The sequence below is a fragment of the Schistocerca cancellata genome, chromosome 4, assembly GCF_023864275.1.
Source record: "Schistocerca cancellata isolate TAMUIC-IGC-003103 chromosome 4, iqSchCanc2.1, whole genome shotgun sequence".
Taxonomy (NCBI): Eukaryota; Metazoa; Arthropoda; class Insecta; order Orthoptera; family Acrididae; genus Schistocerca; species Schistocerca cancellata.
Genome location: NC_064629.1, coordinates 214,619,662 through 214,638,988, shown reverse-complemented (window position 1 = coordinate 214,638,988; position 19,327 = coordinate 214,619,662). Strand labels below are relative to the sequence as shown.

Genomic DNA, 19,327 nt, shown 5'->3' with positions numbered 1-19,327 from the left:
TCTGTAGAATGGGGAAGGCTCGCGATCTGTCTGAGTTTGACCGAGGGTAGAGCGTGATGGGCCGGAGGCTCGGCACGAACATTTCAGAAACTACACGATTTATCGGGTGTTCGAGGAGTGCTGTGGTGACTGTCTTCAAACCGTGGTAAAACCAAGGTGAAAGCAAGGCATTGGCAACTAGGACTTAAATGGGCACGTGACCATCGGCACTGGACGTTGGGGCAGTGGCAGAGCGTTGCATGGTCTGTTGAATTCCGATACCTTCATCACGCCGATGGGAGGGCGCGAATCCGTCATCTTCCAGGGGAACAGCTCCTTGACACCTGTACTGCATAACGGAGACAAGCTGGCAGCGGCTCCATTATGCTCTGGGGAACATTCACGTGGGCATCCATGGCTCCAGTGGAGATCGTGCAAGGCACCATGACGGCCAAGGAGTACTGTACACTGGTGGGGGTGGTGGTGGTTAGTGTTTAACGTTCCGTCGACAACGAGGTCCTTAGAGACGGAGCGCAAGCTCGGGTTAGGAAAGGATTGGGAAGGAAATCGGCCGTGCCCTTTCAAAGGAACCATCCCGGCATTTGCCTGAAACGATTTAGGGAAATCACGGAAAACCTAAATCAGGATGGCCGGAGACGGGATTGAACCGTCGTCCTACCGAATGCGAGTCCAGTGTGCTACTGTACACTGGTAGCAGACCACGTACACCACTTCATGACGATCATGTTTACCGACGGCAGTGGCGTTTTTCAGCAAGATGGTGCGCCCCGCCACAACGCCAGCAGTGGGAGGGAGTGGTTCAAGGAACACAGTGGCGGGTTCTAGTTGATGTGCTGGCCCCACAACTCACCAGATCTGAGCCCTATCGAAACAGCTGGGGTGTGACTGAGAGTGACGTCAAAGCTCATCGCCGGCTCCCCAGAATTTATGGGAAATAGCTGACCTGTGTATGCAGATATGGTGCCAACACCCTCCAGTGACCTACCAAGGCGTCACTGCTTCCATGCCACGACCCGTCGCCGCTGTTATCCTTGCCAAAGGTGAACATATCGGTTATTAGGTAGGTGGTCATAATATTCTGGCTGATCAGTGTATAGCGCTACGAAAAGAAGGGCGGTCGCGGTGGCCGAGCGGTTCTACGCGCTCAGTCCGGAACCGTGCGACTGCTACGGTCTGTGGTTCGAATCCTGCCTCGGGCATGGATGTGTGTGATGTCCTTAGGTTAGTTAGGTTTAATTAGTTCTAAGTTCTAGGGGACTGATGACCACAGATGTTTAGTCCCATAGTGCTCAGAGCTATTTGAACCATTTGAACGAAAAGAAGTTCGTCCGATGGAGGAATTACTTACCCATTTGCACAACCCATGTCCGTTAGTACTTTAGAGGAAATGTTGGGATTGAATCCAAAATGCTGTTACGTACATTTGATGAGAAACGTCATGTTAAAATCTTCTTGTACCTTCCGGACAAATAACAATTACAAAATTTCTTTCTGTCTAACAGGTTCATGGTACGCAGTGTAGTTTTGTGGACGTTCAGATTAACTAACAACGAAGTGTATAGGAAGTACTAGTATCTCTTAGTTTCTCAGAAATGCTGAAAACACAGATTTCAAATTAGTGGACGGTGATGCCATCACTCACAGACTGCAACAAGTGAATTATTTTAGAGATCGAAGTTGAACATACAACATATAGTTCAGTTATAGAACGAGAAGAGAACAAAGCTCAGACATTTATAGTTCAATATTTGAGATAGTTAACTCGTATATGGCGACAAAAGTATTATATTACCTATGCTGCATGGACTTGTCTATTTATGAAAAACGAAGCCACTGCAAATAATTTGTATGTCGTTGTACAGTGCCTAGATCTCTTATTCGTTGAGGAAGTAAAAACTGAACAATTTAAGTGTTACTTTGTACACATAATCTTCTGATAACGACAGCAAACTGCATTCCAGTACATTCTGTGACTTGAATGTATGCAGCTTGTTGTGTGATATTTTCATGGCTGTCTTATCTTTCACGATTTTTCCTTGTTTATGTCTTATCTTTCATGATTTTTCGTTGTTTGCACACACTGGTCAAAAAACCTGGGGAATCAGTCAAGATGCAACCGGAGGAGAACATTCTGACTAGGGAAGCTTGGAGTAAAGCAACGCAGCATTGCCGCAAAGGTTCAAAATTCCCTTCCTCTCACCTGAATAGATCATCTATGGACCCATGGAGCAGTGTTTAAGTGTTAGGGACGTCAGTACTGGTGCTAATGTTTAATTATAATTGATAAATCCTTGTTTTGTTCTTTTTGTGGTACGCTAAAAATAGTTGCACATAACTAATGATCAAATATAAATCTTGAGAGATAGTAGGTATTGGCTTTTTTTTTAAATATCTGTGCTCTACTTTCAAATTGTGCTGTGGATTTCATATCTCGTGTTTGCTAAAATACGCTTTGTACTATGAATCATATCTTCTGAGCTTAAAAAGTAAATTTCTGTGTATGATCGATTTTTAACACACGAAGTAAAATGTGTTTTAATCTCCTAAAGGTACTATCGTCTCAATTAAGAAAACTCGAATATTTTATTTTCGTCTTTTAGAGACGGGCCGTAAAAGTGCCATGAGTGAATGGCATCCTAAAAATAGAATTTGTTATATTCCTATTTGATTTGAAATTTGGGAGCTATGGTATATTTGCAGCGTCGGTGACTTATTTATATTATGGAAACGTTGTTGTGCCTTGAGTAAATACAAATCTGAACCATGTCCTCCCGAATGCGAATCCAGTGCGCTAATCAAAAGTCGGAGAACACTGTGAGTATTGGCATACCGAAGTGGGCGCAACGGCATTAGAGAGATTCAGAGCCATGTCCCGCTACCCATAATTAGATTTTCGTTTATTTTCCTAGATGACACCAATGGCCTAAATGGCAATGGGTCTTTTAACATGGCTGTGAGCAGTTCTCCTATTCCACTGTCCACGTGAGTTAGTGTTCCATCTGCAGTGACCTCAAATCGACGGGACATTACTTTTAGCGTCTTTCCTTCTGAACTGAGCAGTACTTTTTTCCTTGATAGCATCGGTTTAGTGTCGAGCCTAAAAATCTACACATTTTTACTATTGTACAGAACATGAAATCGGAGCAAGTCCAAATTTTTCGCAAGACTCGTCTTAATATCATGTGAGATGGATCAGCATTGGTGACCGTGCGAAACATGTATTTTAAAGTTACCAAGGAGAGAGCGGACCCTTCGTATTCTGCGGTATGTTGCTCTGTTTGACAACTTTTTGTATTTTTTTGTTTCGTTTTCTCTTCCTAATTGAACTGAGTTGGTGGGAGACGTGCAGTGAGGTGAGCATATCATACCACTGTTATGCCATGGTCACTAAACTCCATGGACTGGGATTGAATCCTACTGAATACTTGTGAAATTGTTTTATGAGCCTTATGTCTGCCTCTCCTATAACTGTTATCGGCTTGGAGAGTGCATCTGTTACGAACTTCTCATCAGAAAATAATCAAAAGGGAACGACAATGAGTTGCTACTTCGCAGTAGATGTGCAACATAAATGAGTAAAATGATTGTAGTTAGTTGTGATTCACCCTCTTATGAGCTACGCTACTTTTGTTAAATTTATCGTCTTGTGTGTGAACCATACAGACAAGAGGTAAAGGGAACTACAGAACTGTATCATAGTACATCTTACTACATTTGAAAGAAAAACTTTCTATGAATTAATTTTCTCTATGTAAACGTACGTTCTTAATGTATTCTATCCACAGTCACCTTTAGGGTGCTAGAAAATCGTTTTGGGAAGCAATTTTGCTCAACCATTTTGTTGTCCGCAATGGTTTATAACGGTTCCTTCTAGAAACGTGAAGTAACGAACTGAGAATTATTCAATACTCGGATGCGGAGACAAAACGCCGCGTCCGTATGGGGAACAATGTCACGGTCCCATATAACTCTGTGAATTTACAGCTTCCTTCTACATATCTTCGTAAATAATTTAAATCTGCCTCTAAAGGATGAAAACAAGTAAATAGAATCGACCTGTATATTTTCATTTTGTCAAATAATATTCACTTAGTGGACAATTGCTTTGGTACTAGTACTGAGGGTTACAGGCATGGCCAGTTAACTTGTTCAGTATATATTAGTCTAACTAGTACCTCTCCTATAGAAAAGATCCAACGAAGAGCAGTGCGTTTCGTTACACGTTTATTTAGTAAGCGTGAAAGTGTCAGGGATGCACTTATTCAAACGTTACAAGAGAGCCGTTTTACATCACATTGTGGTTTACTGTTAAAATTTCGCCGGCCGAGGTGGCCGAGCGGTTCTAGGGTTCTAGGCGCTACAGTCTGGAACCGCGCGATCGCTACGGTCTGCGGTTCGAATCCTGCCTCCGGTATAGATGTGTGTGATGCCCTTAGGTTAGTTAGGTTTAAGTAGTTCTAAGTTCTAGGGGACTGATGACCTCAGAAGATAAGCCCCATAGTGCTCAGAGCCATTTGAACCCTTTTTTTATGTTAAAATTTCGACAGCGTGCGTTCCTAGAAGAGCCAACCAGTATACTGCTCCCTCCTACGTATCCCTCGCGAAAAGACCATGAACGTAAAATTAGAAACTTTCGAGCTCACACGGAGGCTTACCAGCAATCGTTCGTCCCGGAGACCATTCGGGACTGGAACAGAAAAGGAGGTAAGCAACAGTAGCACGACAAGAGCGCGAAACATGTCAGTCGCACAACAGTTTTCCGAATGTTACTGCACCATCAGATATACCACAAGTGTATCTAGATGTTATTTCCTGCTGTTTACCTAGTAAAAAAATTGTAGATAGTTCGTTCGTATATGAATTACTTCTAGATTTACGACCATCTTCCATTGCGGAGTATAGATGTTGATGAGATGTAGAAAGAGAAAGAAGCAATAAGCATTATCAGCGAAATTTTACAACATTGCTAAAATATGACAGAGTGGATGAAACGGAAACTATAAATCCTCCTAGCAGTCACCTAGGTAAAAAGGAAAACTATCTCAGACGTCAAAAAAACTCCCTAATTTCAGCACTTGGTACAACCAAAGTTATCATTGCTTCTAAATCAAGAAATTGTACTTACATAAGGTAAGCATTTAAACCTATCTGTAACACGCTGAGCTGATCCATGAGCATTATGGTCACAGGCGCCAGAATAAAAGCATAAAATATCCTGCGTCTGTATTTGTTACTCGTGATTTCTTAGTTTAGTGGTTCGCTGAGTGTGCACGTCTTTTTAGTGTGAGGTGTATACTCTGATGTTATGGAAAATGTCACATTAGGTTAATAGTGAACCGCCGCTATTTGAATGACTGTGATTAATATTTTTCAGTGAATCGTTTTGTTTGTGTTGTTGTGGAAGTTTATAGTAATGAAAGGAAGGTAGAGGTAGGAAACTGATGCCTACTCTCGAATAGGGCCAGTCGGGTCACGGGGCTTTAACATTCCCATCCAACAGACGAACCCTTATCATCAGTGTATTATTTGACAAAGTAAACAGAATTCCCAACTATAGCGGAAAATTAGTTGACTATGTGAGTAGGAATAATCCTATTCTAGCACGTAACAGAGCATACCGTACAAAAATGGAAAATTTTAGCGGAAAATATCTTTGGCGCACAGGTGCATTGTCTTAAAATTAACACCATTCAATAAATTGGCAACGAGTATCTTAAAGCTGAGTAAATTGGTAGCGAGAAAATTACGGAAGGAGGAATAGGATGCTGATGGGAACTGGAGTTTGAGTACATAGCTTTCGAATACACGCATAAATATATTGTTAGGAGGAAATTTGAGAAAAATTCAGAAAGAATGCTAGCTCTATGAAAACTTAACACCTTCTATCTCACCGCCGATCTGAACTACAAGGTTAGTAATGAAACTAAAAATGTCTATTTAGATGATTTCACTTTAATAGGTACAATGTTAAGCAAATGATTGTCTCCAAACGGTGAACCACTGTTATGAACAAATGATAAGCTGGACTATAAATGCCTAGCCATTTATGTAAACGATACATGGATTCACACGTACTATATTGTGAACAAACGGAAGGTGGAAGTGTATCAAGTATTATGTCAAGCAAAAGTACCGATCAGAGTTTAATTTCTGCTGAGCATTTAGCGTAGAGCGTGACAGGGATCTATTTGTAATTTTAAAAAAAATTGAAAAAAGGAAAGCTGTCAAATGTTTTGTGGAATGATTCGTATAAAAGTAAGAAATAAAATATTTGACGCGCGACATTTTCTGTACATGATTTAGAGTATCATTTAAAGGCATGTCAAATGCTTCTCTAATCTATTTTACTTCTTACTTTTAAGCAAGTCATTTTACAAAATATTTGACTCTCTTTATTTTCAGCTTTTGTTCAGAAACCAGCAAACACAAAATATCTCAGAATTGGTCGATATTCTATTATTATTAAGTGCATGCCTATCAAGAAAAGCAGAGAAGTTTCCGTTTATAATGTAATTTGATATTTAATTTATTTTTTCAACATGAAAGAAAAAATTCCGCAGTTTTAGCTGCAGTGTAACTTTTCACTCTTCATTTACAAAGCTAGCAGCAGCTGTTCGTAAAATATTTCAATTTTCCCTCGTGTCAAGTATTAAATTTTTCTTAATTTCTATGGTTCTTTTGAGCAATTTAATCTTTTATTTGCAGAGCTACCTCTCACGGTGATCATTGTGATATCCCAAATGTTCATTTGTTCAAAAATGGTTCAAATGGCTGTGAGCACTATGGGACTTAACATCTGAGGTCATCAGTCCCCTAGAACTTAGAACTACTTAAACCTAACTAACCTAAGGACATCACACACATCCATGCCCGAGGCAGGATTCGAACCTGCGACCGTAGCGGTCGCGCGGTTGCAGACTGAAGCGCCTAGAACCGCTCAGCCACACCGGCCGGCGTTCATTTGTTGGTTGGTTGTTTTGGGGGGAGGAGACCAGACAGCGAGGTCATCGGTCTTATCGGATAGGGAAGGATGGGGAAGGAAGTCGGCCGTGCCTTTTGAAAGGAACCATCCCGGCATTTGCCTGGAGCGATTTAGGGTGTTCATTTGTCTTCCTTCGTTAGGCTATGAAAATTCCTACAAAAATCCATTGTGTGATTGCTAGAGGGTCTCGTTTTCACACCGCTGATAAAAAAGTCAGACTGTATGCAGTTGGTGTCTCCGTTTTTTTCTGACTCTGAGGTGTTAACACGACGGTGCTGCCATTCTGGTTCCTCTTTCCGGCTAATAAAATGCCCTTGCTCCTTTGAAACATTGCAAGGACATTTTGTATTTAACACAGAGCATTGGCGCTCAGGCTGAAAATGAAGATTAGTATGCAATCGTTTCCCCGTCTCTCGGAAGCTAATTTCTGACGGTAAAAAAATTCTTGCAACGCCAGGATTCGAACGTGCTACCTCCGCGGGGTTTAACACAACACTGACCTCGCTTCAGCCACTGTTAGCAGGGAGGCTTGCGGCATCTTGAATAGAGCACGGGTGACGTGTCGCTGTGCGCCGGAGCCACGACATACAGCTGGCGGCAGATAGCGGGACTTGATGGCAAGCGATTAGTAGCACTCCCGCCGTGCCAGCGTTGTCCTATCAGCACATGTTACGTGGACTTCTGGAGCAGAGCCGGCGTCTTATCTGCTCACGCTTCTCTTTACGGGCACCTTCAATCGGCGTAGTATACACGGCATGTTTGTAAAGGTGTTCGCTCTCGTCCTCATCTCTGCGCTGCTCGTTACTTCGCAGGTAAGTTCTCTCGAATAACATGTCAACATTCCATTTGGCCTTTCCGCTGTATCTATGGAGCGTCACGACAGTAGCAGCAAACATATCTTACAGGGTATGAGGTTAAGCGTGATTTTCCTCAGCATTCTAAGCTACAATTACAGCAAGTACCTATTTTCAGTTTGTATCGAACATTCGACGCAAAGGTGAAATGGTAACTAAAATGTTGCTGGTACTGAGCAGACAAAAATAACTACTTGCATGATGGACCAGCGTGTTGTTGCTGTTGTTCATGCTACTGCTTAAAATGAACGATTTTTTCCTTAACCATAATTATCTCACCAGTGATTAGTCACAACTACATACACGCGTTGTTATTTGGAGCGCAGGGTGATTTGTCAGCATGATATATCGCGATCTACACATTGGACTCGTAGAACCTTGTATTTTCTGTGTGTTTCGCCCATATAAAGAAATAAGATAACACAAAAAAGCCTTTATGTTCGCATAATGCTTCATTTTCACCACAACTTAAAATCTATCATCTCGATGTCTATTTAAACTGTAGTGAGATAATGATCTACAATACAAAAAATGTAATTTTGTGAAATTTTCACGTTTGTACGTAAAGGATAATTTGAAGTTTTTGTTTACGAGTTGATAGCCACGATGACTGTTTTATTCGACTACGTTCTAATCGGTACAATAGATGGCCAGAAAGTTTTGGAGACATGTGGGCTACGTCCGAATGAAAAAACTTTCTTCAGTCGTAATAACGTCAAAAATATTCACTTATGTGATCATAGTTAAGTGAGAATGTGATACTGATAATAATAATACTTATCTGGAGTTTTTAAAGCACATCTGTGAGTCTCCAAAGTAAATTATTCCCGAATGGTCTCAATCAATTGTTAAAGAAATATTTAGTGAAAATGCCTTACAATAACAAGAGGAAGATAATTCTCGTAATAAAGAGAGAGAAACTTATAGTACCCGGTCCGGTGACAAGATTAGTGGCGAACCTCCGAAGAGCATCAATCGTATAAATTTTTGGGAGTAATACTAACAAGCGATATGAAATGAGAGGAATCCAAAAATCAATGTTACGGAGGTGAATGGAAGATATAGATTTGTTGTTGTAAGTTTCCTGGCGAAAAGTTGGACGAATGTGTTAAGAACGTCGCATAAAAGACGTTAGAAGTTATGAAGTGGCTTAGTAGCCCTAAATTGAACGAGTTCAGTTGGCCTTTGTAGCCCACTCGAAAGTCTAACAGAGATGCTCATGGAATTTAAAGGTTAACCCTTGGAAGAAACAATACGTTTCACTCGAGAAACTCGGTTCTGTATAGAGTAGACTACGGAAATTCTACCTCTACAATTGTATAGCTCAAGTAGAAACCTTAAGAATCTTAGAGATGAAGGCTCATGCAAAGAAATGTAGGTAGTCATTTTTCTGTAGTTGAATGTGCGAATGTGATAGGACTTACTATTGGTAAGAAATGTCCTCCGCTTCACACAGCCCAGTTGGTTGTTGAATATGTACGTAGATGTACATATTCAGTGCAATACTTATGAATAAATCTTAATTACTAATGTCGGAGGGTCGACATATTTATTCCTTCCTAATGGCTCTTGAAGTATAGTTAATGCAACACAAGCTGCAGAAGAAATAACTACATAGTCCTCTTACAGTTGACCTTGCCTGCAGCACTGTTGAACTTCTAAATCATAGTTATTACTTTTGGCTGTTTAAAACTGCCCGTCCGGGCATGCAGTGGGAGGGGGGTGGGGGGAACTTTCAAAAAGCTTCGAAACAGACCTCCAATGCTGGTAAATACTGAAGAAACTCTCTGCATTTCGGAACTATGTTAAGTGAGAGACAACAACATACTGCCCTGCATAATATAGTCCATACTTTATTTAATCTAGTTGTCAGGAAGATAACCTTCAGTTCAAACATGTCGCTCTTCTAGAAATATTAGAGGAAAGCATCAGTGGATATACCGTTGTCCTAGACTCGCTAGGCTCATGCTTTATCGTACGAACTCCTAGAATGTTGATCGAAAGTAGCAAGGCTGGCGCAAAATGGAGGGAAAGCAAATGCTTCAGTAACAGTGAAAAATTTAAGGAACCTTGGCTGTGAGCGCAACACTGAATGTTCCCTAAATTCAAGTTACCACTAAACCTATATTTAGCAATTTTTTTGCAAATCGTTAGGGATATTTTAGTTCGTCATAGGATACTTAATCCGTTCAGAGTGTAAATTGTAGATTTACGTCAGAGACCTTGTGAAAACTTGGACAGAATGAGAGTACGTCGCATGTAGAGGCTCTCGATATAAGGAAATGTTTCCACAGCTGTTCCTTGTTTGCTTCGGCTGTGCGGCGCTCACATGAGTGCGGCAGTTCAGCTACAGGGAGCTATTTGAGAGTACAGCTGCACTAGTCATCAATAACAGAGGCTGGAACTTCATGAAGTGTGTCACGGAAGGCATGGTGCATTACAGGTACGAATTCCTAATATGTAAACACTAGCTGATACAGCCAGAAACTGTTAGTGAGGGTGCTAGACAAGTAAGCTTTGAGAACGACTGTAACCCATTGTTGATACTCCTTTACGTAACTGAGGCCTCTAAGACACACTTGTGACGGCGCTCGACTCGGAAGTAACTGATTAGAATCTTCATATCAGAAGGATTTTTCAAGGTCAATATTTGATCTATGAGTTAAACACAGATGGTGTCGTAACGTTCTTGATCAGACTTTCCAGATACGTCCTGCATTAAGCGCTTGTGGAGTGAGGTCCTGTGGTATTTTGTAGGTGTTCCGTTCATCAGAGGGGATCTTGAAGCGCGTTGGTCTCTTCAGTGGCATCACTACTGACCAAACAACGTAACGCATTATGCATTATTCAGCGCACTGAACTCGTATTCGGGTGGATGGCGGTTCAAAATCCCGTTCAGCCGTCCACAATTACATTTTTCGTGGTTTCCCTAAATCACTGAAGGCAAATCTGAGACGGACACGGCCGATCTCCTCACTCAATCTGAGCTTGTGCTTCATCTGTGATAATTCGTCGTCGATGGGACATTTAACGCTAATCTTCCTTCCTTCGAAAGTAGTAAGCTATGTTCTGGTGCCGGGTTTCACACACGTTTCTTCTATAATTATCGACAAAGGGAACACTCCACGCTCACTCATCGTCACTTACACTAAAGAAAGCCTTTCCGATGTAGGATGCTGGAGGATATCGTCTGCAACAGTGTCATTTGCATTTACTGTGTTTGGTGCAGTAGCTACAACGTCCGCTTTTATGTAGGTGAGGCGTAATGCTGAGTAATAAAAAACTGGCAACTTACTATATATGTTTTATCGATTTTACGTAACGTGCGCAGATTTGCAAAATGGCACATGAAATGTTGATTCTGTACTGATACTGCAGAAAAAATTTTCTGTGTGAGCGGGGTGAGTAGATCGTGGATATCTAGGGTACTACAGTAGCTATAAAGAGATAAGCAACACACATGGCAATATGCAGACCAATTTCTTATAGATTCCTACAAATGTATCCGCTTTTACATTAGCATTATCCATTTCAAAGTACAGGTACAGACTATCCTGCCATATATAGAAAAACATATTTTAAAAGTTATTGATCGTAACACCGCCAACAGCACAACACGACTAGAGCGTGAAACAGATACCAATCTGATAAGTTTTTCGAATGTTGCTGCACCATAATATATACCGTCATTATATCTAGGTGTCATCAGGTAGAAAATCTGTAGATGGTACATTCGCATATTACTCCATCATGATTGTTTGTGAGCAAAGAATGGTACCCATATTTGTGGAAAAAGACTTTCTGTACTGGTACTTGAAAAATTACCATAAACGGCAATTTTACGCCAGTGTACTGGCATGACTTGCTTTGAAAATCATTAGGCATGCCATAGCACGCGCTAGCTAGTATGTTCCAAACGCCACACATAAGATCGAGATTTTTCTGGGCTGACAGAAAGGGAAGGTCAAGTGTTCTAGATAGCCTTTGGGCTAGGGACAATTAACATACCCAATGGAAAGATCATCTTACTGTAACAGTCCTACAGTACATGGTTAACTTTTGAATATTACGTGCTACCTTCAGCTTAGGCAAATGGTGCAAACTGGTTGGTTCTTTTTGCATTAGATGTAATCTATAGTGTGCCTTAAGGGGTTTTTCGAGGCACCATTTAATTCATGGGCGGTTCTTGACAAAACCCGAACTACATGGCTTTTGGTACCAAATCCAAGCCGTGGATTCGAAGACGGCGACGCACAGCAACTGTCTGAATTTCTACGATATATTCTTACGATGCATATAGCGAAAAAACTTGATAATTTACTTGATAGCCCAGTCAGCGAAGACCAAAAAAGATCAAATAGGGGAAAATCTCGTGCAGTGTCAAATTTTTGTACATTGGTGGGAGGGAGTCCAGAATGAGATTTTCACTCTGCAGTGAAGTGTGCCCTGATATGAAACTTCCTGGCAGATTAAAACTGTGCGCCGGACCGAGACTCGAACTCGGGACCTTTGCCTTTCACGCGCAAGTGCTCTACCATCTGAACTACTCAAGCACGACTCACGCCACGTCCTCACAGCCTTACTTCCGCCAGTACCTCGTTTCCTACTTTCCAAACTTCACAGGAGCTCTCCTGCGAACCTTGCAGAACTAGCACTCCTGGAAGAAAGGATATTGCGGAGACATGGCTTTCCCACAGCCTGGTGCATGTTTCCAGAATGAGATTTTCACTCTGCAGCGAAGTGTGCGCTGATATGAAACTTTCTGGCAGATTAAAACAGTGTGCCGGACCGAGACTCGAACTAGGGATCTTTGCCTTTCACGGGCAAGTGCTCTACCACAGTTCTAATGTGCCAGGTAGTTTCATATCAGCGCACACTCCGCTGCAGAGTGAAAATCTAATTCTGGAAACATCCACCAGGCTGTGGCTAAGCCACGTCTCCGCAATATCCTTTCTTCCAGGAGTGCAAGTTCTGCAAGGTTCGCAGGAGAGCTTCTGTAAAGATTGGAAAGTAGGAGACGAGGTACTGGCGGAAGTAAGGATGTGAGGAGGGGGCGTGAGTCGTGCTTGGGTAGCGCAGATGGTAGAGCACTTCCCCGTGAAAGGCGAAGGTCCCGAGTTCGAGTCTCGGTCCGGCACACATTTTTAATCTGCCAGGAATTTTCGATGGGAGGGAGTGTTATAAATTACATACTAAAAATGCCGACCGGTGGGAGGGGTCATTTAAAGGTTAATTTTTTATGTTTTTCTTTAGTACTTAGAAAATCACGGCTTCTAGAGAAAATTTTTTCCAGTACTGACTTCAGGAAGGCATTTGACACCGTCCCGCACGGTCGTTTAGAGAGAAAAATACACTAAAAAACGAAGGGTGTATCCGAGTGGATGGTGCGGAAATTGGTAGACACGATTTACATGTGCAGGCAAACAAACGATTACTATTTCAGAAAAAATGGATGATTTATTCAAGAGAAAGAGCTTGACAAATTGAGCAAGTCAATAACGCCTTGGTCCACCTCTGGCCCCTATGCAAGCTGGTTAATTGACATGGTTGCTGGATGTCCTACTGTGGTAGTAAGACAGGAGACAGTGACAGTTAAAAGTTGCGCTGAATTAATCAGTGAGAATGGACAAATGGGAGTGGATGGGTCTGAGTGATTTAAGAGTGCGGCGATGGACTAGTGGATGTGAGCGAGTTACAGTTTGGGGAGATTGTGGGAGTATCTCCTGTCTCACAGCTAGTCCCCTTCGTTCTGTCCTACTACTACACTCTCCTCACTGTCACTACCTCCCTCTTGATCTCTCTTACTGCTTCTATCTCGTTCATTCCTTCCCACTGCATCTGTCTCTTGTCAGTGTCACTACCTCTCTTCCTCGTTCTCATTGTCGTAGACTCCATCTCTCATTATCACTAACTCTCACCCTACTCTACTTTCTAATTCTCCTTATTCCTCTCCCATTAGCACTGTCTACTTCCCTCTTTTCCCAGCACTGTTCTGTCAGAGTGAACTATGTTCCACTGCCGCTATGCCCCTTTCTTTCTCTCACACTGCCATTGACTCCTTCGCTCTTCCTATGCCACAACCACTGCCTACTATCTTCCAGTGTTTATTACTTTTCCTTCTCTTTCCCACTGTCTTCTTCTCTCTCAGCATAAAAAGCGCTGTTGTTGTTGTCTTCAGTCCTGAGACTGGTTTGATGCAGCTCTCCATGCTACTCTATCCTGTGCAAGCTTCTTCATCTCCCAGTACTTACTTCAACCTACATCCTTCTGAATCTGCTTAGTATATTCATATCTTGGTCTCCCTCTACGATTTTTACCCTCCACGCTGCCCTCCAATGCTAAATTTGTGATCCCTTGATGCCTAAGAACATGTCCTACCAACCGGTCCCTTCTTCTTGTCAAGTTGAGCCACAAACTCCTCCCCAGTTCTATTCAATACCTCCTCATTAGTTATGTGATCTACCCATCTAATCTTCAGCATTCGTCTGTTGCACCACATTTCGAAAGCTTCTATTCTCTTCTTGTCCAAACTAGTTATCGTCCATGTTTCACTTCCATACATGGCTACACTCCATACAAATACTTCCAGAAACGACTTCCTGACACTTAAATCTATACTCGATGTTAAAAAATTTCTCTTCTCCAGAAACGCTCTCCTTGCCATTGCCAGTCTACATTTTATATCCTCTCTACATCGACCATCATCAGTTATTTTTCTCCCCATATAGCAAAACCCCTTTACTACTTTAAGTGTTTCATTTCTAATCATCTAATTCCCTCAGCATCACCTGACTTAATTCGACCACATTCCATTATCCTCGTTTTACTTTTATTGATGTTCATCTTATATCCTCCTTTCAAGACACTGTCCATTCCGTTCAACTGCTCTTCCAAGTCCTTTGCTGTCTCTGACAGAATTACAATGTCATCGGTGAACATCAAAGTCTTTATTTCTTCTCCAATGACTTTAATACCTACTCCGAATTTCTATTATGTTTCCTTTACTGCTTGCTCAATATACAGATTGAATGACATAGGGGACAGGCTACAGCCCTGTCTCACTCCCTTCCCAACCGCTGTTTCCCTTTCCTGCCCCTCGACTCTTATATCTGCCATCTGGTTTCTGTACAAATTGTAAATAGCCTTTCGCTCCCTGTATTTTACCCCTGACACCTTCAGAATTTGAAAGAGAGTATTCCAGTCAACATTGTCAAAAGCTCTCTCTAAGTCTATACATGCTAGAAACGTAGGTTTGCCTTTCCTTAATCTATCTTCTAAGATAAGTCGTAGAGTCAGTATTGCCTCACGTGTTCTAACATTTCTTCGGGATCCTAACTGATCTTCCCCGACGTCAACTTCTACCTGCTTTTCCATTCGTCTGTAAAGAATTCGCGTTAGTATTTTGCAGCTGTGACTTATTAAACTGATAGTTCGGTAATTTACACATCTGTCAACACCTGCTTTCTTTGGGACTGGAATTACTATATTCTTCTTGAAGTCCGAGGGAATTCACCTGTCTCATACGTCTTGCTCACCAGATGGTAGAGTTTTGTCAGGACTGGCTCTCCCATGGCCGTCAGTAGTTCCAATGGAATGTTGTCTACTCCCGGGGCCTTGTTTCGACTCAGGTCTTTCAGTGCTCTGTCAAACACTCCACGCAGTATCGTATCTCTCATTTCATCTTCATCTACATCCTCTTCCATTTCCATAATATTGTCCTCAAGCACATCGCCCTATATACTCCTTCCACCTTTCTGCTTTCCCTTCTTTGCTAAGAACTGGGTTTCCAACTGAGCTCTTGATATTCATACAAATGGCTCTCTTTTCTCCAAACGTCTCTTTAATTTTCCTGTAGGCAGTATCTATCTTACCCCTAGTGAGATAAGCCTCTACAGCCTTACATTTGTCCTCTAGCCATCCCTGCTTAGCCATTTTGCACTTCCTGTCGATCTCATTTTTGAGACGTTTGTATTCCCTTTTGCCTGCTTCATTTACTGCGTTTTTATATTTTCTCCTTTCATCAACTAAATTCAATATTTCCTCTGTTACCCAAGGATTTCTACTATCTCTCTTCTTTTTACCTACTTGATCCTCTGCTGCCTTCACTGCTTCATCCCTCACAGCTACCCATTCTTCTTCTACTGTATTTCTTTCCCGCATTCCTGTCAATTGTTCCCTTATGCTCTCCCTGAAACTCTGTACAACCTCTGGTTTAGTCAGTTTATCCAGGTCCCATCTCCTTAAATTCCCACCTTTTTGCAGTTTCTTCAATTTTAATCTACAGTTCATAACCAATAGATTGTGGTCAGAGTCCACATCTGCCCCTGAAATGTCTTACAATTTAAAACCTGGTTCCTAAATCTCTGTCTTACCATTATATAATCTATCTGATACCTTCTAGTATGTCCAGGATTCTTCCATGCATACAACCTCCTTTTATGATTCTTGAACCAAGTGTTAGCTATGATTAAGTTATGCTCTGTGCAAAATTCTACCAGACGGCTTCCTCTTTCATTTCTCTCCCCCAATCCATATTCACCCACTATGTTTCCTTCTCTCCCTTTTCCTACTCTCCAATTCCAGTCACTCATGACTATTAAATTTTCGTCTCCCTTCACAACCTGAATAATTTCTTTTATCTCATCATACATTTCAACAATTTCTTCATCATCTGCAGAGCTAGTTGGCATATAGACTTGTACTACTGTAGTAGGCATGGGCTTAGTGTCTATCTTGGCCACAATAATGCGTTCACTACGCTGTTGGTAGTAGCTTACCCGCACTCCTATTTTTTTATTCATTATTAAACCTACTCCTGCATTACCCCTATTTGATTTTGTATTTATAACCCTGTATTCACATGACCAAAAGTCTTGTTCCTCCTGCCACCGAACTTCGCTAATTCCCACTATATTTAACTTCAACCTATCCATTTCCCTTTTTAAATTTTCTAACCTGCCTGTCCGATTAAGTGATCTGGCATTCCACGCTCCGATCCGTAGAACGCGTTTTCTTTCTCCTGATGACGACGTCCTCTTGAGTAGTCCCCGCCCGGAAATCCGAATGGGGGACTAATTTACCTCCGGAATATTTTACCCAAGAGGACGCTATCATGATTTAACCATACAGTAAAGGTGCATGCCCTCGGGAAAAATTACGTCTGTAGTTTCCCCTTGCTTTCAGCCGTTCGTAGTACCAGCACAGCAAGGCCGTTTTGGTTAGTGTTGCAAGGCCAGATCAGTCAATCATCCAGACTGTTGCTCCTGCAACTACTGAAAAGGCTGCTGCCCCTCTTCAGGAACCACACGTTTGTCTGGCCTCTCAACAGATACCCCTCCGTTATGGTTGCACCTACGGTACGGCCATCTGTATTTCTGAGGCACGCAAGCCTCCCCACCAACGGCAAGGTCCATGGTTCATCGGGGTAGGAAAAATCGCTAAATACCAAAATTTTAGGGAACATTTTTAAATGTACTGAGGACGCTAGAATGAGGCAGCTGATACCCCATTTTTCAGTCGGTCTTTTAAAACAGGTGCATATAAGCATTTTTTGTGCTCCGATAGGAACATTTTTCCTCTGGTGAAAATATTGCACAAAAAGTATGGTGTAGGGCGATGACTCGTACTCGAAACAGTCGGGATTTTCCTTGGGATGTATGCATGTATTTTCTTGATAGCTGTCTTTGGGATTCTACCATTTTTCACAAACTGTTCAAATTGGGGTTAGAAATCTCTGTATTGTTCAGTGTCTGTATAGTGTAACGCAATGTACTTCAGCCATTCATGCATGTATGTCTGAAGGAACACACTGCCGAGGGTCTACAGTCATATTAAATTAAAGGAATTCATTCTCAAATTGCTCATACGATTCTACACCAGCTGTACAAATGATTAGCGGCAGATGAAAAACTGTACCAGACCGGAACTAGAACCCGGATTCTCCATTTAACGCGAGTGGTCACCTTAACTACTTTGACTATCCATGCTCGCCTCCGGGACTGACGCGAAGTTCCGTTTGCCGTTGTGTCTATGTCCCATTCTGGTGATTCCCGCACTAGGAGAAACACTGTTACTCTCGTCGTTTTGCCTTGCCGTGGTCTGAAATACAGGTTGATAATGTCTGTATTGTTCAATGCCCGTACAGTCTAAAGTAATGTCCTTCAGACATGAAATATGAGTCGCTCTGCGAAGAGTGCACGGATAGCCAAAGTTTTTTAGGCGGCTGCTCGGATTAAGCGGGAGAACCGGGTCCCACTCCATCTCTAACACACATATATCCATCTGTCGCTAATCATTTGTACAGCTGGTGTATAATAGTATTTGCAGTTTTAGGATACATTTCGTTATTAAAATTCAGTTACAGATCCTGCAGAAGAGATATCGCACAGGAATTTTTTGTTGAATAACAAGTATAGCACGAAACGAAACCGCAAGAGCTGTATGATGAACACATTCAATCACTGATTATAAAATGATGATACAAATCGTCGTGGAATAACAGTTACGTTATGTATGATTCATTTTTGCGGTTTAGGATTTCGTAACAGCAATTCTGTCAAACATTTCGATGTTCTTAATTGTACGTAGCTAGATAACAAAAATAATACACATCTTTTACCGACGCTACCATCGACACGTCAGCAGAGAAGTCAGTAGGACGAATCTTTTTTCTTTAGGATCAAGGTTTATCTGTTATTGAGTTGGTGACAGAGACATACACATATTATCACAGCATGTTACCCTAATGAGCGGAGCCATTGACTGTGTTACTTGTTCCTTAAACAGAAAAAAATACTTTACGAAAAATAGGAATGTTGGAGGTGTGTGCTTGGGAGAAAACCCATTCATGTCACACCTACAGGTCGTATGTAGATCTGAATGATGGATCACTACACTTCCCTGGTTTTTTAGCCTACGATTTAAAGTACATAACGCATCCTGAGATTTCGTGGGATTGGTTTAATATACAAAGACAACTGCAGTGGATTTAAATAGTGCTCTTTAGTGCAAAGCAGATTTTAAAGTTATTTGCACATAAAGTACGTTTAGTTCTACACTCCTGGAAATGGAAAAAAGAACACATTGACACCGGTGTGTCAGACCCACCATACTTGCTCCGGACACTGCGAGAGGGCTGTACAAGCAATGATCACACAAACGGCACAGCGGACACACCAGGAACCGCGGTGTTGGCCGTCGAATGGCGCTAGCTGCGCAGCATTTGTGCACCGCCGCCGTCAGTGTCATCCAGTTTGCCGTGGCATACGGAGCTCCATCGCAGTCTTTAACACTGGTAGCATGCCGCGACAGCGTGGACGTGAACCGTATGTGCAGTTGACGGACTTTGAGCGACGCACGGATGCACGCCACGACCGCAGTGCCGTAGGGGACCGCACCGCCACTTCCCAGCAAATTAGGAACACTGTTGCTCCTGGGGTATCGGTGAGGACCATTCGCAACCGTCTCCATGAAGCTGGGCTACGGTCCCGCA

General features: G+C 42.1%; 1 protein-coding gene across 1 annotated transcript in view; it reads left to right on the top strand.

Moving 5' to 3' along the window:
- Positions 1–7,568: 7,568 nt before the first annotated feature.
- LOC126184239 (uncharacterized) overlaps positions 7,569–19,327 on the top strand; it is a 60,595-nt gene continuing 48,836 nt past the window's right edge. The window contains exon 1 of the mRNA XM_049926608.1: positions 7,569–7,794. Within this exon, the coding sequence (XP_049782565.1) occupies positions 7,738–7,794 (57 nt within the window). The 5' untranslated portion in view covers positions 7,569–7,737. The remainder of the gene's footprint in view (positions 7,795–19,327) is intronic.